Genomic DNA, 23,670 nt, shown 5'->3' on the forward strand with positions numbered 1-23,670 from the left:
AGATTGAAATAATTACAGACTTTCATTTGAGTCACGTAAATCTTACACAATTTCGACGTTTGTTTTTTTTTTCTATAGGAAGTCAATAAATAAGAGGATTACAAAGAACAACGTGAGACAATTGTGTTTCTGATATCCTAAACTACAACAATCCGCAGTAACTTTAAATTCACACCCTATATTTATTAGGAATTTTTAAAAAGAAATCTTCGGTTGGTGAGAAAGGCCAAGAGCGTGTTCTTATCGATTTGAAGTACTATACAACACGATAGAAAGGGAAAGTACTCCTTTTTGCCTTTCTTTTTTTCGACAAGCTTTGCGCGATACATTTTCAGTTGAAAGTGTTTCTTTCGTTTTTGCCTTAATCAACTGGAATGACAAACATATAGCGAAAATTTCAACCGGAATAACTGCACGACATTCCTTACTCCCTCTAAACTAATTTTCACTGTACATTTCAGCGGGAATTTGCCAGCATCCATTCAATAGCTATGTCAAAGGGGTCAAGTTTATTGTTTCCCTTATATGGAATGTCCTCGAGGGGATCTGAATGTGGATAACAGAAGTCGAGTTAAGATGTGAGCGAGCTTCTGTTACGTTTCCACCCTTACAGGCCTGCTAGTCAGAATATTTAATTAGGAAAATATCCCCTCTCTGCGGTTTACATTCTGCGAATGCCAAAACCTACTACCTCGCTTCAAACAATGAACTCACAATGAAAGCGGTACATCGAATCGAGCGTACAGCTGAAGAAGTCATTTCATTTGCTTAATCCGGGATATTCAGTGACCGTCAGGCTCCCAGAAGGTCGCGTTCCTAGATGGTTAAATATTCGTCGCGAAGGTTCTACGATCTTACATGGCAAAAATTCGTGTGGGGGCCGTCATTCTTTCCCTTAAAGAATGCTTCAAATCGTTAACGTAAAAGAAGCTTAGTTTGCTGAAGTTATTGGCAGTGAATGAGGAATTTTCCAAATTCCTTTCATGTTTGTCACATTTAGGACAGCGGTCTTCGAATGAAGAGAACTAAATAAAATCAAGAACAAAAGTGTTATCTTGATTTAAAGTGTGTACAGCAATGTATATCAGCCTGAATTCAGGCTCGCAATATAAAACGATGCTCGAGAAAACGTATTTGACTACCATCGACACCATTACTAAAAGAGACAAAATTGAAACTGTTACCATCTCTTCTGCTCGTCCAATTCCTCCAATTTATTTCCGGTCCCGCTATTCTCGCGTCAAAAGGCCAAACTTTAGGGTGTGGGTGAGAGGGGAGGGAAAGTACCGAGTTGCACGAAATTTTTGTAGATTCTAATTTTCGCGATTTTTGCGGTTTTTTCATGATTCGCGAGAATGAGTTCCCGCCAAACGGAGTTAGAGAAATCGGTCCCAACTGAGGAAATATCCCGAACATTATAAAGGCATACAGCGACATGTGTAAAGGCAGGAATTAACAACACTATTAATAGACAGAGAGACGGCCAGAAGACGCTTGAATAAATATAGAACACGCAAGCAAACAACAAACAAATAAACAGACCTAACTGATTATAGGATTGTTATAAGAGAGACCCTGCTGGGAGCAAGGTCCAGCGAAGCGCGGTCATGTCACCCTCCTAGTTTTTCACATGGCCAAATGAAAGCAAGGTGGACACGTATGTTTTGACTAGAATCGTAATTCTTTGAGACACCCTATATATATTGGCAAAGGCGGTGGTCGTTACAAATTAAAAGCCTAAACCTAAACCTATATAGTTTGCACTCTTTTATTAAGATGAATTAAATATGATAAGGAACCTCGATATGATCGAGGCTTTTAACTGTGTGAACAAATAAGGCATTTTATGTCTATTTTGTTGGACGATAAACATTAATTACTTGTTATGCAATTCCTTATTCGATACATTTATTTTATTTCTTTGTTTCCATGTCGTTGGTTTACTGCGCTGTACTGCTGTGCTTCATTTTCTCAGAACCCTTTGTCAGGTCCCATGATAACCGTGAAAGGTCTAGAGTAAGAATATAAAGAAAAGGACCGCGCTGTGCACAACAGACGATAATCTCTCGCTGTGCATTAACAGTTATAGACTTCTGACACCAGGTGATGGTTAGTTTTCCACTTGTGTAATAAAAAATTGAAAAATTGCATTATAGAATACGATTACAATGGCAGTGGCTTTCTTTTCTTTCTTTTCTTTTTTTCTGTTTTTTTTTTGTTTTTTTTTTGTTTTTTTTGTTTTTTTGTTTTTTTTCATGTCCATTTGTATATTTATTGTTCGTGTTCTACAGCACAGTGTTCTCTTATCTTCCGGCAATTAAAGTACTTCCTGTAGCCCAGTCCCCCTATCGTCTTACTTTTGGACTTCGGGTGGCGATGGACTGGACTACAATTCCTGGCCTAGCACCCAAAATAAATAACTATATACGAGCTTTTCCTGTCTTTTGCTATAACCAGTCTCAATTTTATCTGCAATATGATCCATTCGCGAAGCCAAGCACTTGTTGCACGTCCAATCAACCTTCTTTCTCCTCACGCCCAGATGGTCTTCACGCTGAGGAAAGAAAGCAAAACCGGACAGGTTAGCGAGGTTAACATTTAACGCCCCGTCCACACTACGTGGGCCGGAGGAATTTGAATAAGCAAAAAGCACCGGTCATTTTGGATTTGTGCTTGAGGAAAACTCGATCAGGGAAATCACATGATTATCGTCACGCCATCGTTTTCGAAAAGTTCCGTTTTCAAAGTGTTTTCCTTCAAAACGAAAACGAAAAGTCGGCGTAATCAAATTCCTCCGGTTTGAAGAGTACTTTCGAAAAGCTGCGTTTTTGTGACGGGTTAGTGTGGACGGAAGGCCTAGTAGTAGAAATAAAGCTGCGTTTTAAAAATTCCTCCGGCCAAATGTTAACGGAGCCCGAGGAAACGATAAAAACCATAGGGACCTGGACATGAACTATTAGCAGTTGGAATTTAGTCAGTCGAGGAGACTGGCATAGGCATTCTGAACTTGGCCAACAGAGCCATCCACCTTTTTAAGTGCTGGCCAATATTTTTTTTCCCTGCTGTTAGATCTTCAAAAGGTGTTCAAGATCCAGTTTTGCTTTTACAAAATCAATGCAATTTAGATGGCAGTTTTTCATCTCTAACCAGCCATCGTTAGAGTGGTAAGCCGCGATCGTCTAGTGGCTAGGACACTGCGTTGTGGCCGCAGTAACCCAGGTTCGAATCCTGGTCCCGGCACTTTTTTTTCAAACTCCTGTTATTTAATTTTTATTTTAGCCATGTTGAAAAAAATTGTCATCTTAGGTATATATTTGTTTTGATTTTCAGAAACATCACCAAGAGAAGTTTTTTTTTATGGCAAACTTTAAAGAGAATTTGCAGCTCTCCTTGAATGCATTGTTTGCATTAAGAGAAATATTTTTCCATTTCCCTCCAGCCATGGTAGAGTGGTAAGCCGCGATCGTCTAGTGGTTAGGACACTGCGTTGTGGCCGCAGTAACCCAGGTTCGAATCCTGGTCGCGGCATTTTTGTTTTTTAAACCCCTGTTATTTAATTTTTATTTTAGCCGTGTTGAAAAAAATTGTCAGCTTAGGTATAAATTTTTTTCTGATTTTCAGAAACATCACCAAGAGAAATTTTTTTATGGCAAACTTTAAGGAGAATTTACAGCTCTCCTTCAATGCATTGTTTGCATTAAGAGAAATATTTTTCCATTTCCCTCCAGCCATGGTAGAGTGGTAAGCCGCGATCGTCTAGTGGTTAGGACACTGCGTTGTGGCCGCAGTAACCCAGGTTCGAATCCTGGTCGCGGCATTTTTGTTTTTTAAACCCCTGTTATTTAATTTTTATTTTAGCCGTGTTGAAAAAAATTGTCAGCTTAGGTATAAATTTTTTTCTGATTTTCAGAAACATCACCAAGAGAAATTTTTTTATGGCAAACTTTACAGAGAATTTACAGCTCTCCTTCAATGCATTGTTTGCATTAAGAGAAATATTTTTCCATCTCCCTCCAGCCATGGTAGAGTAGTAAGCCGCGATCTTCTAGTGGTTAGGACACTGCGTTGTGGCCGCAGTAACCCAGATTCGAATCCTGGTCCTGGCATTTCTTCTATAAACTCCCGTTAGTTTAATTTTTGCCAAGGTGTATGAAAATTGTCAACTAAGGTATATCTTCTTGCTGTAACTGCGAATTTTCATAAACATCACCTAGAGAAGTTTTTTTCTTGTATGGCAAATTTCAAATTAAAAAGGAGCTACGGCTCTCCTTATAACATCCAGAATACATTGTTTGAAATAAGAGAAATAATTTTTCATTTCACAAAAGCCCTCAGTAGTAGTGGTAAGCCGCGATCGTCTAGTGGTTAGGACACTGCGTTGTGGCCGCAGTAACCCAGGTTCGAATCCTGGTCCCGGCATTTCTTTTTGAAACTTCCGTTAGTTTTATTTTTGCCAAGGTGTATGAAAGTTGTCAACTAAGGTATATTTTCTTGCTGTAACTGCGAATTTTCATAAACATCACCAAGAGCAGTTTTTTTTGTATGGCAAACTTTAAATTAAAAAGAAGTTACGGCTCTCCCTATAACATCCAGAATGCATTGTTTGAAATAAGAGGAATAACTTTTCATTTCATACCAGCCCTCAGTAGTAGTGGTAAGCCGCGATCGTCTAGTGGTTAGGACACTGCGTTGTGGCCGCAGTAACCCAGGTTCGAATCCTGGTCCCGGCACTTTTCTTTTAAACTCCTGTTATTTAATTTCTATTTTAGTTATGTTGAAAAAAATTGTCATCTTAGGTATATATTTTTTTGATTTTCAGAAACATCACCAAGAGAAGTTTTTTTAAGGCAAACTTTGAAGAGAATTTACAGCTCTACTTGAATGCATTGTTTGCATTAAGAGAAATATTTTTCCATTGCCCTCCAGCCATGGAAGAGTGGTAAGCCGCGATCGTCTAGTGGTTAGGACACTGCGTTGTGGCCGCAGTAACCCAGGTTCGAATCCTGGTCCCGGCACTTTTTTTTTTAACTCCTATTATTTAATTTTTATTTTAGCCATGTTGAAAATAATTGTCAGCTTGGGTATATATATTTTTTGATTTTCAGAAACATCACCAAGAGAAGTTTTTTTATGGCAAACTTTAAAGAGAATTTACAGCTCTCCTTATAACATCCAGAATGCATTGTTTGCATTAAGAGAAATATTTTTCCATTTCTCTCCAGCCATGGTACAGTGGTAAGCCGCGATCGTCTAGTGGTTAGGACACTGCGTTGTGGCCGCAGTAACCCAGGTTCGAATCCTGGTCCCGGCACTTTTTTTTCAAACTCCTGTTATTTAATTTTTATTTTAGCCATGTTGAAAAAATTGTCATCTTAGGTATATATTTTTTTGATTTTCAGACACACCACCAAGGGAAGTTTTTTTATGGCAAACTTTAAGGAGAATTTACAGCTCTCCTTCAATGCATTGTTTGCATTAAGAGAAATATTTTTCCGTTTCTCTCCAGCCATGGTACAGTGGTAAGCCGCGATCGTCTAGTGGTTAGGACACTGCGTTGTGGCCGCAGTAACCCAGGTTCGAATCCTGGTCCCGGCACTTTTTTTTCAAACTCCTGTTATTTAATTTTTATTTTAGCCATGTTGAAAAAAATTGTCATCTTAGGTATATATTTTTTTGATTTTCAGACACACCACCAAGGGAAGTTTTTTTATGGCAAACTTTAAGGAGAATTTACAGCTCTCCTTCAATGCATTGTTTGCATTAAGAGAAATATTTTTCCGTTTCTCTCCAGCCATGGTACAGTGGTAAGCCGCGATCGACTAGTGGTTAGGACACTACGTTGTGGCCGCAGTAACCCAGGTTCGAATCCTGGTCCCGGCACTTTTTTTTTTAACTCCTGTTATTTAATTTTTATTTTAGCCACGTTGAAAATAATTGTCAGCTTGGGTATATATATTTTTTGATTTTCAGAAACATCACCAAGAGAAGTTTTTTTTATGGCAAACTTTAAAGAGAATTTACAGCTCTCCTTCAATGCCTTGTTTGCATTAACAGAAATATTTTTCCATCTCCCTCCAGCCATGGTACAGTTGTAAGCCGTGATCGTCTAGTGGTTAGGACACTGCGTTGTGGCCGTAGTAACCCAGGTTCGAATCCTGTTCCTGGCATTTCTCTTTGAAACTCCCGTTAGTTTTATTTTTGCCAAGGTGTATGAAAGTTGTCAACTAAGGTATAGTTTCTTGCTGTAACTGCGAATTTTCATAAACATCACCAAGAGCAGTTCTTTTTTGTATGGCAAACTTTAAATTACAAAGAAGTTACGGCTCTCCTTATAACATCCAGAGTGTATTGTTTGAAATAAGAGGAATAATTTTTCATTTTACACCAGCCCTCAGTAGTAGTGGTAAGCTGCGATCGTCTAGTGGTTAGGACACTGCGTTGTGGCCGCAGTAACCCAGGTTCGAATCCTGGTCCCCCGGCACTTTTTTTTAAAACTCCTGTTATTTAATTTCTATTTTAGCCATGTTGAAAAAAATTGTCATCTTAGGTATATATATTTGTTTTGATTTTCAGAAACATCACCAAGAGAAGTTTTTTTATGGCAAACTTTGAAGAGAATTTACAGCTCTCCTTGAATGCATTGTTTGCATTAAGAGAAATATTTTTCCATTGCCCTTCAGCCATGGTAGAGTGGTAAGCCGCGATCGTCTAGTGGTTAGGACACTGCGTTGTGGCCGCAGTAACCCAGGTTTGAATCCTGGTCCCGGCATTTTTGTTTTTTAAACCCCTGTTATTTAGTTTTTATTTAAGCGATATTGAAAAAAAAACTGTCAGCTTAGGTATATATATATTTTTTGATTTTCAGAAACATCACCAAGAGAAGTTATTATGGCAAACTTTAAAGAGAATTTACAGCTCTCCTTGAATGCATTGTTGGGGCTGAGAGAAATAATTTTACATGTTCCTTCAGCCATGGTAGAGTGGTAAGCCGCGATCGTCTAGTGGTTAGGACACTGCGTTGTGGCCGCAGTAACCCAGGTTCGAATCCTGGTCCCGGCATTTCTTTTTTAAACTCCCGTTAGTTTTATTTTTTCCAAGGTGTATGAAAATTGTCAACTAAGGTATATCTTCTTACTGTAACTGCGAATTTTCATAAACATCACCAAGAGAAGTTTTTTTATGGCAAACTTTAAAGATAATTTACGGCTCTCCTTGAATGCATTGTTTGCATTAAGAGAAATATTTTTCCATTGCCTCTCAGCCATGGTAGAGTGGTAAGCCGCGATCGTCTAGTGGTTAGGACACTGCGTTGTGGCCACAGTAACCCAGGTTCGAATCCTGGTCCCGGCATTTCTTTTTTAAACTCCAGTTGTTTAATTTTATTTTAGCCATGGTGTAAAAAAATTGTAAACTTAGGTATATAAATATTTTTTTTTGCTGTAAATAAGAATTTTCAGGCTTTTGTTATTTAATTTTTATTTTAGCCATGTTGAAAAAACTTGTCAGCTTGGGTATATATATATTTTTTGATTTTCAGAAACATCACCAAGAGAAGTTTAGTGGTTAGGACTCTGCGTTGTGGCCGCAGTAACGCAGGTTCGAATCCTGGTCCCGGCATTTATTGTGTTTTTTTTGCTGTTTTTGTCATATTTATCTTTTTTTGAGATAGTAACGGAAATCATCGACATGGTGATGGTCTTGTCGTCTAACAGAATTTTTTTTAATTCATTATTTTTCTCCCCGTGACTTCATTCTCGATGTTGTGTGAAATGGCTTCATAACACTACAAACTGCCTCATTCTTAATTGTCGCGTGGACTAACCTTACAACCCATTTAAAAATTAAGTGACTTTAGAATTTATTTATTTATTTATTTATTTCATTTATTTTCAAGTTTTGTCACTGTTAAGCAAACTTGTCACCAAATTGGAGTTTAACTGCCTTCATTTGACTCACCTTTTGATTAGAAAGGCTGTAAAATACTTTACGTTTAACATAATTATGTCATAGTGGTGGATTTTACATCCAGTTATGCTAAACTACGCAAATAGGCCATTTTACAGTTGTGTGCTTAGTTACCTGGCCATGAATGCAAGAGAGGCTGGAGTTGGCCTTGCTTTGATACAGACCTCTGTGCTTTTCTTATTTAAATGCCAACTAGTAGCATAAGAAAAACTTGATTTGCACAACAAAAGCAGTGAGGTCTGTATCAAAACAAGGTCACCTGCAGCCTCGCTGCCATTCAAAGGCCAGGTCATTAAGCAGACAACTGTAAAATGGTCTATTAGATATAGTGCAGAGCAAGGTAGGTAATATACAACGGCCAGCTGCTCTAAACGTCAGGGCATGCGCACCAGTAAACATAAACCAAGAGCAGAATTTCCGTTTTGCTGATACTCATTCTAGTCCACAGTGCTACTCGTTTTAAAATGTCGTTACGAGTAGAGCCCTCCGTTTCGCCGACCCCGTGACCAAAAGAAACCTTCGGCTCTGGGGACGAGATTGGATGACGCTGGTCAAGGGGAAAGGGGGTATGTTTCAAGTAAAACTGTTTCTTACCAGAACACTTGACAGGAGTACATTTTCTTCTCTCTTTAAGTTTTGTCGGGCAGCTTGCTCCGTCATTCTTCTCGCTTTTTATGATCTTTCTTACTCGAAACTTTTTTCCTCTGTTACACTTTTTGGAGCATGGAGTCCAAGGAGACCATCCCGTTACTATACAGTCTAAAGAAACGAAGCCAAACCCAATGTCAAAATTCTCCTAACCACCTCTCAGTCCTATATTTTATTCAAATTGTCTTGGAAAAATTTAGCTTTCAGTCAAGACTCTTCCTAAGTTGATCAATTGCATTTTTCTGATTCTGGTGTTGCCTTCTTGAAATCATTTAACATGTATATAGTTCATGATCAGTGCAGAAGATGGTTGAGCTGAAAACGTTCTGAGAGTAAGAAAATAGTAAGCAGCTTTATTTAGAGGGTGCAGTTGACAGTAGTTAATGATAAATAAGTCGCCCTCTGACCAAGAACTTTCAAAATAAAAGATGTAAAAAAATACGTATTTTTTACGATATAAAAAAGAAAAGAAAAAATCTTCGATCAGGCGTTCTTTTTCTGCCACGGTGAAAAAAAAAAAATGCCCGTGTCTGATATCAGGTTAAAAAAGTTTCTGTAATGCAGAGTTCCCGTCATAATGATCTTGCAAAAGTCAATTGAACCTTAGACACTATAAATCAGGTGAAAGCAGTACCACCTCAGTTTTTGGAAAACGGCATATCATGTATCGTGAAATATTCAAATGCGTAGTAGTTATAGCCTTACCGTTGGCCTTTTCTGACGAACATTTTGGAAGCTTGCAGCGCCTCCATTTGATAAGAGAGTTTGTGTCAGGGCACGGCTTTCCCCCAGGCTCCGCTTTTTGTAGAATTGTCCTCGAGCGAAATCGTCCGCCTCTATTGCACGTGCCACGACACCCGCTCCAAGACGACCAAGGAGAAAGCTTACAATTGGACGGTTTGGGCACTAAGAAGAAAAAAACATTTAAAGTGTTAACCGGTTTAGCCCCAAATTGTTCTTAGCTAAATTCCCTTGGACATTGCCAAGGACCAAACCCTTTCACTGCCGGAGTCTAAATTTCTGAAACCTCATGCAAGATCAGGCGTTCTTTTCGTCTGCCACCATTAACGAAAAGAACGTCTGATCGCAGAAGAAATGGCACTGTTTAGATCAGTTTTCAACCGTCAAACGCAATTACACAAGCCGATCACAACAAACGTAATCAATGCAACAAGCCAATGAGAAATCGAAGTAAATGTCCACAAAACTGTTGGCGAGCGCGTGCTAAAAACGCGCGTGACTAAATTCGCGCGAGGCTATAGCTAGGCAGCTGATAAGTTGCGCAAACGACGCGAGCTTTTTAACCCAGTCACAGAGGGCAGTAAAGCAAAATAAAAGTAATCCAGGTTACTATTGGGATACTGAGTTGATAACCGCTCTATTATGTTGTGAGGCTGTATATGAACCCTTACGGGTGAATATTAAACGGAAGCTTTTGAGAAGTACTTTCATAACTTATAGTCAAAGACAGCAATGATGTGACGTTTTCACCTACCGGAGCAATTGGGCTGGATACAGGATCTGGACTCCGTTAGATGTGGACATGGTATCCCGTCATTCATTTCATTCTTGATAACTGCTCGGCCCCTAAGCTGTACGCCGCGACCACAGGTGACAGAGCACGGTTTCCATGACGACCAGCGGGAAACTTCACAATGAACTCTTGGTGCTGTTTGAAACACAAATCCAGCAACGACAATAAACATGATGAGTGAAAAGAAGGGTAAAACGTATGAGCAGGTTGCCACACAGTATTTCTTCATTAACCTGTGCGTCATATTCATGCACGCGTTTGCTAAAGTTTGTCTTGAGGACATGGTCTAATAACTCCCTTTGAATTTCTGCAGGAGGATATCAACCGATAGTCCCTCAACATAAACACTCTGGGGCAGTTGACCAGTAATGAAACAGCCAATCATATTGAGACTCACAATACAAGAGACTACGTTCAATGTAGAGAAAGAGCTGCATAACCAGTCATTACAACAGCAATAGCAGCAGCTAGCTAACTCAGCGAACGAAACACTTACGTCTCACGGGGAAGGGAGGGAGTCCTGGCTTTCCGCAGTCTCCGAAAGTTTGCATAAGCTGCAGTTTAATTTGCCCAAAAGGTCGTGTAATGTCGCTCCCATCTTTACTTGGGAATGAGCCATGGGAGTGTGTATTCGTGGTGATGTTCCTTATAGGCTGCTGAGGTACAGATTTGGAATTCGCTGAGGTGAAGGTGATCCCGTCATCCGTGCCTAGAAAACATCGACGGATTTGATCGATTACAAGCTCAAAAGATCTCGCTGTTTTTCAGTTTTAAGGAGATGATATAAATAAATATGTTTGAAAACGAAAGCACGTTTGCCCTGAATGACTCGGACGCTGTCTTAATGTGATTGTTAACTACAAGGATGCTCACTAAACTTTAAACCATTGAAAGAAGGTTAGAAAAGTTAAAGCTTGACTCGTTTTTCAAAGTACAAAGTCACTAGGAGGTACCGCTGCTCTGTTGAATGCGTGTTGTGGTACAATTTTGACCTTGGTTCAATGTCAACTTTTCCTTTGTTTTATATTTAGTATCATATATTATCGCACACAAAAACAGTGGAAAATTAATAGAGGTCCTTCAAAGGTACCCTCACGGCTTGTCTCTTAAGTTGCACTAACAAGTTCGAACTCATAGCTATATGAGAACTCTAGCTATGCATTATTCTGCTCTCTTGTCAAATTTTACAATTATTAAAAAAATCCCAGCTGTTAAGACTTGTATTAATTCTGTATAGTCATTCAAATAAAATTTAACTCTGTTGTGGAGACTGTCGAAACATTGCTTCTTCAAGAATCAAAAGTGCCGTGTTGTTTCTTAAAATAAAACTTATAATATTCTTTTTCCATTACCAGCATCCCATGGGTAAAGATCTTTGACGATAGTTCGTCTCCACGTGCAATTTCCGTCACACAGGTTAATCCGGTCAATACCAACGTTCCAATCAGGGCTTGGGTAAAGCTTGGCTACCGCTGACACCAAGTTGCGCCTGCTGTCAGCTTTAAATGTGGTGGAAACCTGGCCTACACCCGTGTACAACATTCGCGTCTTGATTATCCTGAGGATTAAAACAAATCAACAGAAGATTAAAGTACTCTCTTGAATAAATAAGTTGTACATCTGTACACATATATCGTGAATGGTTGCAATTAAGTTTGTATCAATATCACATGGGTCCCAAATATACAGTGGAACCCCATTTTTCCGGTCACCAACGGGCCATGAAAATCTGGCCGTATTAACGGGGTGGCCGTATTAAAGGGGTTCTTTAAATAAGAAAATGACTGACTGAGCCAGAATAAAAGGCCATATTAATGGGGTGGCCGTAAGGTGGGGTTCCACTGAACTACTTTTAATTGATCAACAATAAAACTAGGAATCGAGATCTTTTTGTTGCTATCGGTTGCAAAACTTTCACTTTCAAAGAATTTCAACGAAGCGCGTTAAACGGAACAAAGTCAACTTGTAAGTTTAAGTTATTTTTACTGTCAACCACCTTTAAAATTGAGGTTTCGTTTTCTCATTTTATGAAAAAAAAAAAAAAAAAATAGAGCAAAAAGGTGCCGGGACCAGGATTCGAACCTGGGTTACTGCGGCCACAACGCAGTGTCCTAACCACTAGACGATCGCGGCTTACCACTCTACGATGGCTGGTGTGAGTTGGAAAATTATCTCTCTTGGTTCAAACAATGCACTCTGGATGTTATAAGGAGAGCTGTGAATTCTCTTTAAAGTTTGCCATAAAAAAACTTCTCTTTGTGATGTTTATGAAAATTCGCAGTTAGAGCAAGAAGATATACCTTAGTTGACAATTTTCATACACCTTGGCAAAAATAAAACTAAAGGGAGTTTAAAAAAGAAATACCGGAACCAGGATTCGAACCTGGGTTACTGCGGCCACAACGCAGTGTCCTAACCACTAGACGATCGCGGCTTACCGCTCTACTGGTGGCTGGCTGGAGATGAAAAATTATTTCTCTTATTTCAAACAGTGTATTCTGGATGTTATGAGGAGAGCCGCAACTTCTTTTTAATTAAAAGTTTGCCATAAAAAAAAAAAAACTGCTCTTGGTGATGTTTGTGAAAATTCGCAGTTACAGCAAGAAAATTTACCTAAGTTGACAATTTTCACACGCCTTGGCAAAAATAAAACTAATAGGAGTGCAAAAAAGAAATGCCGGGACCAGGATTCGAACCTGGGTTACTGCGACCACAACGCAGTGTCCTAACCACTAGACAATCGCGGCTTACCACTCCACGATGGCTGGAGGGAGACAGAAAATCATTTCTCTTACTTCAAACAATGCATTCTGGATGTTATAAGGAGAGCTGTAAATTCTCTTTAAAGTTTGCCATAAAAAAAAAAAAACTTCTCTTGGTGATGTTTCTGAAAATTCTTATTTACAGCAAAAAAATATTTATATACCTAAGTTGACAATTTTTTTACACCATGGCTAAAATAAAATTAAATAACAGGAGTTTAAAAAAGAAATGCCGGGACCAGGATTCGAACCTGGGTTACTGCGGCCACAACGCAGTGTCCTAACCACTAGACGATCGCGGCTTACCGCTCTACTGGTGGCTGGCTGGAGATGAAAAATTATTTCTCTTATTTCAAACAGTGTATTCTGGATGTTATAAGGAGAGCCGCAACTTCTTTTTAATTAAAAGTTTGTCATAAAAAAGAACTGCTCTTGGTGATGTTTGTGAAAATTCGCAGTTACAGAAAGAAGATATACCTAAGTTGACAATTTTCACACGCCTTGGCAAAAATAAAACTAATGGGAGTTTAAAAAAGAAATGCCGGGACCAGGATTCGAACCTGGGTTCCTGCGGCCACAACGCAGTGTCCTAACCACTAGACGATCGCGGCTTACCACTCCACGATGGCTGGAGAGAGATAGAAAATTATTTCTCTTAATTCAAGCAATGCATTCTGGATGTTATAAGGAGAGCTGTGAATTCTCTTTAAAGTTCGCCATAAAAAAAAAAAAAAAAACTTCTCTTGGTGATGTTTCTGAAAATTCTTATTTACAGCAAAAAAATATTTATATACCTAAGTTGACAATTGTTTTACACCATGGCTAAAGTAAAATTAAACAACAGGAGTTTAAAAAAGAAATGCCGGGACCAGGATTCGAACCTGGGTTACTGCGGCCACGACGCAGTGTCCTAACCACTAGACGATCGCGGCTTACCACTCCACGATGGCTGGAGAGAGATAGAAAATTATTTCTCTTAATTCAAGCAATACATTCTGGATGTTATAAGGAGAGCTGTGAATTCTCTTTGAAGTTTGCCATAAAAAAAGAAAAAACTTCTCTTGGTGATGTTTCTGAAAATTCTTATTTACAGCAAAAAAATATTTATATACCTAAGTTGACAATTGTTTTACACCATGGCTAAAGTAAAATTAAACAACAGGAGTTTAAAAAAGAAATGCCGGGACCAGGATTCGAACCTGGGTTACTGCGGCCATGACGCAGTGTCCTAACCACTAGACGATCGCGGCTTACCACTCCACGATGGCTGGAGAGAGATAGAAAATTATTTCTCTTAATTCAAGCAATGCATTCTGGATGTTATAAGGAGAGCTGTGAATTCTCTTTGAAGTTTGCCATAAAAAAAGAAAAAACTTCTCTTGGTGATGTTTCTGAAAATTCTTATTTACAGCAAAAAAATATTTATATACCTAAGTTGACAATTGTTTTACACCATGGCTAAAGTAAAATTAAACAACAGGAGTTTAAAAAAGAAATGCCGGGACCAGGATTCGAACCTGGGTTACTGCGGCCATGACGCAGTGTCCTAACCACTAGACGATCGCGGCTTACCACTCCACGATGGCTGGAGAGAGATAGAAAATTATTTCTCTTAATTCAAGCAATGCATTCTGGATGTTATAAGGAGAGCTGTGAATTCTCTTTGAAGTTTGCCATAAAAAAAAAAAAAAAAACTTCTCTTGGTGATGTTTCTGAAAATTCTTATTTACAGCAAAAAAATATTTATATACCTAAGTTGACAATTGTTTTACACCATGGCTAAAGTAAAATTAAACAACAGGAGTTTAAAAAAGAAATGCCGGGACCAGGATTCGAACCTGGGTTACTGCGGCCACGACGCAGTGTTCTAACCACTAGACGATCGCGGCTCGCCACTCCTCGATAGCTGGAGGGAGATAGAAAATTATTTCTCTTAATTCAAACAATGCATTCTGGATGTTATAAGGAGAGCTGTAAATTCTCTTTAAAGTTTGCCATAAAAAAAAAAAAACTTCCCTTGGTGATGTTTCTGAAAATTCCTATTTACAGCAAAAAAAATATTTATATACCTACGTTGACAATTTTTTTACACCATGGCTAAAATAAAATTAAACAGCAGGAGTTTAAAAAAGAAATGCCGGGACCAGGATTCGAACCTGGGTTACTGCGGCCACAACGCAGTGTCCTAACCACTAGACGATCGCGGCTTACCAATCGACCGACGGCTGACTAGGAAAGAAAAATTACCTCTCATAGTTTGGGCAAAACATTCTCGGTATTAAAGGAGAGCTAGGACATGAATCAGTTTTAAACATTAAAGGGTTACAGTGAAGGCCTTTTAGCCTGCAGGTTGGCTCATGTTTGAGAGCATACGTGCGAGCGGCGAAGCGAGTGGCATAGTCGTGAGAAAGTGTCACTTTCTTGGCGCCTATTTATCAGACTCCTCCCCGCCGGATCGCTTTGCTACCTTTTGAAAATAATTTTAGTAAGGTGTTATGTTTACTGAAAATGCCTACAATTATATCAATAGTTCCCAAAGCATTATTTATCTTCATCAGTCTAGTCACTTTTAATGCTTATCAATATCATTTTTGGAACAAGAACTGACTTGACTGGCAAGCGAGAGCAAACTATGTTTTCAAAAATGTTACGGTTTATGTGCTCTTTGACGCGCGACCCACTGTTTCAGAACAACACACCTTGACATCAGTTAAATGCCAAAGTTCAGTTCCCGCCCCGCAATCTACTCTGTCTGTCACAATTGCAAATATCTTTACAGTTCGCTTTAATTACATTTCCTTTAGTATGGTCAATTATTTCTGAGAATTTGGACAGTATGACAATGGGTGACTTTACAACTGTTTGCATCGGTCTTGTGCTGTGGTAAGGCCATCTAAAGCTAGTCGCCTTTGACCGGCCTTATGGTCTTTTACACTTTGCCGAATCCGCCTGCTGCCCAATGTGCCTGAAAAATGGTAACACTTCTTGTTTCCACCAAACGGCAACAGTAACATTTCACTCTGCCCGTGGATTGTAGACCACCCCCTGACGTAACCCAATGTGTGCAGTTTTTGAGCATTACCTGAAGACTTTCTCCCCCTGGTCTTTCATCTCCTTCTCCAGTCCCTCAACAGCTCCCCACTCACTGACAGAAGTGACACCGGGGGAGGCCATTCCGCCGTATTGCCATACGACATAATCCTTGCTGTGCGAAGAACCGATCAAACGCGACCAGCGAGCCATTCGTCCTGGGAAGTGCCGAGGATATGTAGCCTTTGACCATTTACCTTTAAAAAAAATACGTTATGTTAGCTGTTTTCAGTGTTTCTCACACTGAAGGCTTTATCTGTTCGAGCTTGAGAGAAGTGCGCTTAGCATTATTTAGACTGTGATGTTTATAACTGGCCCTACAATAATTTGAGTTAGCAGTGAGAAACAGTTTTGGTTTCGAGGTTGAAATATTCATCCTGCCAGGTCGTTGACGTGTGGGATAATAATAATAATAATAATAATAATAATAATAATAATAATAATAATAATAAAGTTTTTTGGGCGCATTTAAAAAACTCAATGCGCTAACATTACTATAAAATAATAGTCATTCTCAGTCGGTTTGTTGCACCCATGATAGGTCCAAAAATAATGCGACATATTCGTATTGTCGGTGTTGGACTGGAACTAGCTTTCGATGGAGGCTCATGCGGGGGAATATCATTAAAACGAGGTTGATGTCATTTGCATTCGAAAAGACCCCCTGCATCAGCCTCAGTTGCAAGTTTGTTCTAGTCCAGTACCGAGAATCGATTGTGGCCTATATTGTACAGGGTGCTTTATCCAGCGAGGGGCAACGGAACTACAATACCAGCCAATCATCATTTAGCTAGCGGTACTTTTCCCGCTCTTGCTGAGGGTCACATGGTTTGCACGAGTTCTGTCTCGTTTACGCGTCATTTCCGGCCTTTCATTCTCCTTACTCTGAATTTTGATTGGGGGAGTTATAATTAAGTAGTCCAACATATGGGACTGAAGTGATTAGTCCTTCAGAAAGGCGCAACATCTCCTCTTGAATTAACTTTCTTTAGGTGCAAAATGGAGATTAAACTACAGAATCTAATTATAACAGTAAAACACTACATTAAAGAAGCACAGTCACGGTATTTTGAGTTATTTTGGCCACGCACAAAATTACCTTTAAATTGAAGAAAACCTGAAAATAGTAGTTTACTAAGGTACATAAAAAAACAAAGAGATAAGTCAGTTAAAAATAAACCATAAAGTAACGAGTATGGTTAAAAATGGAAAAGATTAACACGGTTTACAAACGACGAGTTTGAAAAATTTAGGCTGAACTGTGAAAACCGTGACGTAGCTCCTTTAAGGCTACGCATTAAGCGCCGGTTCTGTCTCCTTCATACATCTCTGTAGTCTCCTCCGCAGCCGTGTTTTGGAATGTCACGCAACGCTCCCCCAACGCTCTTTGGGGGGAGCGTTGCGTTACATCCCCAAAAAATGGTTGCGGAGGAGACTAACATCTCCGAGGTGAAAAAACGGAGAGAAACGTTAGAGAAAAGAGGTGATACTTGGCCGTTTAATATTCTTCTCGCTTGCGCTTCAACGATGATTTATAGAATGCTTCGAGGAATTTGTCCCTGTCAATACCAATATTTACAAAGAAAAAAAAAAAGAAAGAAATGAATGCTTACCGATGAAAGTGATGTCATAAATTGCTCCTCCACAGGCGCAGCAAGCGTATTGATCATGTGGTTCGTTTTGATCTGGCGCTGCTGTCAAAATAGAATAAAATAATGTGCATATCTATGGTAGGGACGCCTTTGCTTTATATGCCAACACAATTTTTTTCATTCACACAATAAATATTTTTTTCAAAGATGCTAGGTGTGTCTAAGCATATACCGTGAAAGACCTAATACGATTTCCACGCTTTTAAGTTAGATGCTCGAACAAAACACGTTCTTATCGTCAAATCAGAGTGCTTAAATGAGACACTTACTACGTCTTCAGGGTAAATGGACTCTGAATGATATTGTTAAGGTACAAGACTAATTACTTTTCTAAATATTGCAGCAGCAATTAGCCTTTTGCTATCGAGTCAGAGATAAGAACCACCGTTGCTGTTGTCGACAATTGACATATTTTTTAAGCCGGTGCGCGTTGAATTAGCGTTAGGTATTCACTTGTCTTCACACAAGAAGATCAACTTCAGTAAAACAAACCAATTTTTTTTTTCAGACAGCACTTCTTGTGTGCAAAAGAAAGTGACTTCGTGTTCTTTCTCCTCCGCAGTTTATACGCATTACACTTTAAACCAAGAATTCAGCACTTCTGCACGTTCGCTCTGCAGTAAAATCAAGGTTATTTCGAACTCCCCGATATGTCAACTTCAAATCATTTTCTCGTGGATGTGTATACTTTCCAGTCACTTACTCTATATCTTGTATTTTGTATACTATTACCGTTATTATTATTATTATTATTATTATTATTATTATTATTATTATTATTATTATCATTACTATTATTATTGTTATTATTATTATTATTATCATTACTATTATTGTTATTATTATTATTATCATTATCATTATTAAAATTATTATTATCATCATCATTATTATCACTATTACAGTATATTTACTGTATAACGGTTAGCTCGAACCCCTGACATCTTGAACTGTTTTTCTTTTCTCTTTATTAAGACTTTGAGATGGCGGTGTTCAAATCACCCGAACTTTTAAACTATTATACTACCTCTGACACTACACAATGCCAAAATAAATCAAGTTTTTCTGCAAATATTATGATGCAACAAAACAAAGCTGGAAAACAAGATACAAATAAACTGGTTTATATCTGGAACACTCCGCAGTGACGTCACTGTGAATCATTACGGTAAATTCGAAACTTCTTTGCTTTAAAGATTGCAATATTTATTACGTGGGGCAAGACAGTTATAGACAAACGTCTGCAAATCTAGGGTTGTGAAGAAACAAAATATCGTCTTCAAATGATTTATCTCACGTCGCTAATTAATATCAGTGGCAAAGGTCGTTTTCAAGTTTACCACCGTTATCATCAGTAATTTTCCAAACTAAATTACGTCTACGATAATTTTTTTTGTTAATGAGGAGATGAAAGACTACCGACGAAAAGAACAATCGTTTGACAAAGATGGGAATTTTTTATTGTGATCACGTGACTGTTATGGCATTGTGCTAAACAAGTTAACCAATCAGAGCATTCTTTTTTAACCAATCACGTTGGAGCAAAATCAATTGTGTTTTCCCGCGCATTCCGCCGCCGCCGATTCCACGTTTTTCCTCGACTCCAATAAGCTTGTTACGTGTTTTCCAATTTGGTGAAATGCAATTATTTTACGACAGTAATTAAAAATCGCTTTCTATTGTCGGCGCATATCCTATATCGCACCATGATAATGAACTGTTTAATTTATATCTTCCTGTCAAGTATTTTGAGATTGAAAGATTGGATATACCGTACCGAGGATACACTTTTGTGCTTTTATCAGCAATTTACCAATATATTTAACAGAAAATTTGCAAAATATCCGCTTAATTGTGCTGTTAGTCGCGAACGACGAGAAAGCGTTACTTTTTTTTGTTTTTCACATTGTAGCCTCCCTTCAGCGTGTCTGAACGGTTACAGTGAATTATCTGAGACATACATACATGCATTCTAACACAATCAGTGTCTGATGTTTCCGCAAATCAATTAAACAAATGCGGCTGACGTTGAAATAACTGCGTACTCATTTAATCATAGCATGATATTGGCTGCAATGTTTTACAAACAGAAATGTTTGCCTGTCTGTTGAATCGTAACACGCGAAGAAATTGCTTGGTTGTTACAAAAAAAAAAAAATCCGGAAAAGGCAAACTAGGAATAGTAGAGAACGACATAAAACGTCTCCCCGTCTGACGATAGTTAAGTACGGATTGAAGACAACAATGGCAACAACAATACACGAAACAATAACATTACAACAACAACCTTTAACTGATTTCACTCCAGGAAACTGTTCAGAACAGACTAGAGCCGCTAAAGTCGCCATACAGGCTTTCTCCTTTAGATCGGCAATCGAGGACAAAAAAGGGACAAAAGAAAATGAAAAAGAAAACGGAAAAACTGTATAGCACCCAGACGGGTTAATTCAAGACTGGCTCCACATTGCCTGAATTGAAGTCCGCACTTGAGGGATCATTGTTCCTATATATTCTCTTATTCCCGTTACGTCGCCGATGGGGCTATTAAGGTGTGGAAGCAAGGCAAGAAAACGCCGAACAAAAGAAAGCATCCAGAAAACAAATAAATCAAGGAATACCGACTGAGATTTCACATGGAAAATATAAAAAGTGCGCCCCGGGTGTAGTTAAATCTTTTCAGCAACTCAAGACATACTAATCGTATTTAAAGGGTAGTGTACTCACCCCTAATTCAATGTCGTGGCTTTTCACGTTTTAACTGAAAAACGTGATAATTTGTTTATGTTTCTCTTGCAAAATCCTAAGAAAAGCCATTTTGTCTTGAGCGTGTAACCGAGACAGAAACCAAACAACTTATAAATATACAGCATAAAAGACCTCCGCTAAAGAAACAAATAAAGCCCTTTGACGTAAAACAAGTTCAGTTTTGTGAAACTTCGGCCTCTTCGCTCGTCTCTTCACCGTTAGAAAAAAGGCTCAAACTTAATCTTTAAACAACTTGTCTGAAAGAGGAGTTCTTTCACAGAAATAAACAATGTGAAATGTCGGGAAAAGTTCACTTACTTCAATGTCTGCGGTAGGTGGAGACGACACTCAAAGAAAACCCGAAAGTCGGAATACCTGTATTGGAGCAGAAATCTTACACCGTTTCAAAGCTGGGCCGCCGGTGTTAAATGCCGACTCAGTTGTATCGTATTCCGTGTTCCTGAATTGCCAGGGAGATGAAATGTGTACGTATGTGTGTTGTTCTAGACTTACGTCGTCTTTATTAGGAGAGTACGTTCGCAAGACGATATTTTGAATCTTATAAAGTGAGATAAATAAAGCAACAAACGTGACATAAATCTATTTTGCTGGCCTCAGATAGACTTTACCGCTTCTAATCTGGGATAATCGACGATGGTATTCAAGTGCTAAATGATGGAACTTAAAAAACAATTCGAAGGAAATTTTTCTGAAAATTGGCAATCCTGCGTTGAAATGCCGTGTTGCATCTATAGGACACTGTTCAAGATCACTTCCTTCACACGCAAACCCAAATCCGCGACCAACATGGCGTTATGTCCAAATTTATCTTGGGTTTTGTAGGTCACGATATTCCGAAATAAAATAGCAGGTAACTCTGCACGCAAGCGTTGGTCTTCATCAAGTTATAAACTATGAGTGTAATTGTTTCGTGTCGAAATTCGCCTCAAGGCAAATTAACCATTACCCCCCTCAAACCAGATGGGTGCAGTAGGGCGGACATAATGGAAGTAGACCCGTGTTTTCGGCTAGCGCAAATGGCGAATGGAATTATCCAGAACATGGTTAACCCGTAGTCTGCGCATTTGTGAGTAAACTTTCTTTGTGCACTGAATGTAACTAAGACATATGTTTGAGAATTCGATCTGTTTCATTTGCCGGCCGCATCACTGGTCACCACTGTGGTGATGCTGAGTTTGGTTTGAGTTCCGATTAAATGCAAGGCTTTTCGCACTTGTTTAGGCCAAAGATTTTTTAAAATACTTAACAAAGACTTTGTAAACGAGCGATCATTTAAAGCTCATCACCAATAACCATGCCTAACCGCACGCTTGCTTACGAAAGGAAGCTTAAGACTCGAGCTTAATATCTCACGGCAAAAACAACAGCCGTTGACAGGTAACAGCATGTTGTAAAGGTTTTTCCCACTCGGGCCGAAATTCCCCACGTAATATTTGTAGCCTTTGAGCTTTTTCGAGCTGTGAGCGTCATCGGCGACCGCCAATTTTTTTTTTCTCTCAAAAAAATTCGCGCAATTCAAATAAAAAATAATCCTTCACCTTAGCAAGAAATGAAAGGAATGACCCATCAACTTATTGTAACTATTTTCTACTTCTTAAAGCAATACAGAAACCAGTTGGCAAGCATAGCTTTCGCATTTTCAAGTGCATTCGTCCGGTGGCGTGTTTTCTCTCCAGAAACTTCTTCTTCGTTTAATTCTCGGGGTTGAAATTAGAATTCAACTTTTGCAGCCCGTTAAGGTCAGTTTCTGGTGCATCAGATATGACACTCAGTTACCTGCGTGTTGTGTCTTTGAAAATTCTAACGGATCCTGGAAATCTAAAATGCCGAGATAAAATGATCGTTCTTTTGTAGTTCCCTTCGCAGTCATTTACGGCTAATTTTGAAGATGTACACGCGCGGAATATAAAATCCGCTTTACGTAACACCATCCAGTCCTTGTCTGAGGTGAAAACGCAGTTAAACATTTATGTACTCAAAAACGAATAAAACGCCGGACAACTTACCAGGGCGGCTAATTTGTTCCTGTGAAACTGACGAGCATTTCCCATCGCTACAATGAGTTCCTGCGACGTGAAGGCCAGCGCAGATTTCAAAGTAGAGGATAAAAATTGCAAACAGCCTCATAACTCAAGAAGACTACGAAGTCCCAAGGGAAGTGACAATATTGACGGCGAACTGCGAGATCTGTTCAGTGATGCTTTGCAGTACTTGGAGGAATGCTCAGCAGTTGCGCGGACCTTGTTCCTCTTAAGCTATCAGTGCCCAGCTATGACCTTCTTATTGATCAAGCGTAACTGTTTTTATAACACACTGACGGAAATTTGAGTAATTGCTTGGGTACATACCGGAAAGCGCTATTTATACCCAATACACACTTTGCCTTTAGCATCGACTTTCGTCGCATTCCTCTTAGCTTGATGCGGCGTCAATTTGTGACTCTGTATTGAAAGACCGGCAAACTTGAAAAAGAATGATATCACCAAGCAATAAATTACTAAAAAGGGTCTTAATGCAATTTCAACACTTACAACATTTAACCGGAAGTGAGGTTGCGAACAGTAGGTAGTAAATTTTTACAATCTCAAGCCACAACTTTGCGTAAATATTTTTCTAAAATAACGAATATGCTTTGCGTGCACGTACAATTTACGTGTAAGTGGACTGACGTAGCTAAACAAAAAATAACTGAAATTCTTGTGTCCACAAATTTCGACGAATCAAGATTTAAATCAGTGGTATTCCAGCTATCCAGTTTAAGAATTGTTTAGCGATCGAGTGCCCGTATACGGGAGTAGGAGATGGAGAGATAGGAAAATCTTAAGCGAATTTTTCGCACCGAGATAAAAATTGTTTTTTGATCGATAACGAAGCTTATGTTTGAGCGCTAAAGATCCGTTGAAAGATGCGATACTAAAAGGTAAGCAATCAAAAAGTATACTAAAGTATACTTGACTAATGATATCGCCGTCAGTAAAGAACGCTCAGTGATCGAATAAACATGTGCAAAGACAGGTTCAAAGAAAGCTGCGAATTGTTCTTGGGGAGTATAAAAGGCGGTTCCCCTAGTGGAGTGATCAGATTGTGGTTTGCTTAAGTCTCTTAAGTCATTATTTTTCCATCCACATTTTTATTCAAGTTCGTTTTAATACTCAAACCACACATTCCAAGCCATCCTTTCAATTGTTGTGTTTGATAGTTTTCCCAGTTTAATTTGCAGCAAAGCTTGATTTGCGATTAATTCGAATCACCC

At 38.9% G+C, this 23,670-nt stretch overlaps 1 protein-coding gene and 2 non-coding genes across 4 annotated transcripts; 2 read left to right on the plus strand and 1 right to left on the minus strand.

Moving 5' to 3' along the window:
* Positions 1–1,754: 1,754 nt before the first annotated feature.
* On the minus strand, positions 1,755–22,831 carry LOC110041010 (spondin-2-like). 2 transcript variants are annotated; one of them, XM_089270870.1, is made up of 9 exons: positions 22,424–22,831; positions 17,613–17,690; positions 15,992–16,196; positions 11,500–11,705; positions 10,644–10,856; positions 10,109–10,282; positions 9,319–9,519; positions 8,560–8,724; positions 1,755–2,554 (listed from the first exon to the last, which is right to left on the minus strand). In XM_089270870.1, exons 1-9 carry the CDS (start codon positions 22,542–22,544, stop codon positions 2,550–2,552), a joined length of 1,368 nt encoding a protein of 455 aa, XP_089126996.1. In that variant the 5' UTR covers positions 22,545–22,831; the 3' UTR covers positions 1,755–2,549. The 2 variants fall into 2 exon arrangements, with proteins under 2 accessions (XP_089126996.1, XP_089126988.1); XM_089270862.1 differs by having other exon boundaries at positions 17,613–17,693; positions 22,424–22,830.
* Trnah-gug (transfer RNA histidin (anticodon GUG)) lies at positions 3,457–3,528 on the plus strand. Its single transcript has one exon. It is a non-coding gene; the product is annotated as a tRNA-His (tRNA).
* On the plus strand, positions 3,746–3,817 carry Trnah-gug (transfer RNA histidin (anticodon GUG)). Its single transcript has one exon. It is a non-coding gene; the product is annotated as a tRNA-His (tRNA).
* Positions 22,832–23,670: the final 839 nt, after the last annotated feature.

This window comes from Orbicella faveolata, unplaced genomic scaffold (assembly GCF_042242905.1).
Source record: "Orbicella faveolata isolate gen_17 unplaced genomic scaffold, um_ofav_v1 contig_1, whole genome shotgun sequence".
In the NCBI taxonomy this organism is placed as follows: Eukaryota; Metazoa; Cnidaria; class Anthozoa; order Scleractinia; family Merulinidae; genus Orbicella; species Orbicella faveolata.

What these genes read in the sequence shown, in the direction of transcription:
- LOC110041010 (XM_089270862.1), bottom strand. Translation starts at nt 22,544, where the DNA reads ATGAGGCTGTTTGCAATTTTTATCCTCTACTTTGAAATCTGCGCTGGC. An exon ending in CAGGGGGAGAAAGTCTTCAG is followed by an intron (nt 11,706 to 15,991) that starts GTAATGCTCAAA and finishes TTTAATCCTCAG; the next exon opens with GATAATCAAGACGCGAATGT. An exon ending in CCCTCCCTTCCCCGTGAGAC is followed by an intron (nt 10,283 to 10,643) that starts GTAAGTGTTTCG and finishes TGTTTCAAACAG; the next exon opens with CACCAAGAGTTCATTGTGAA.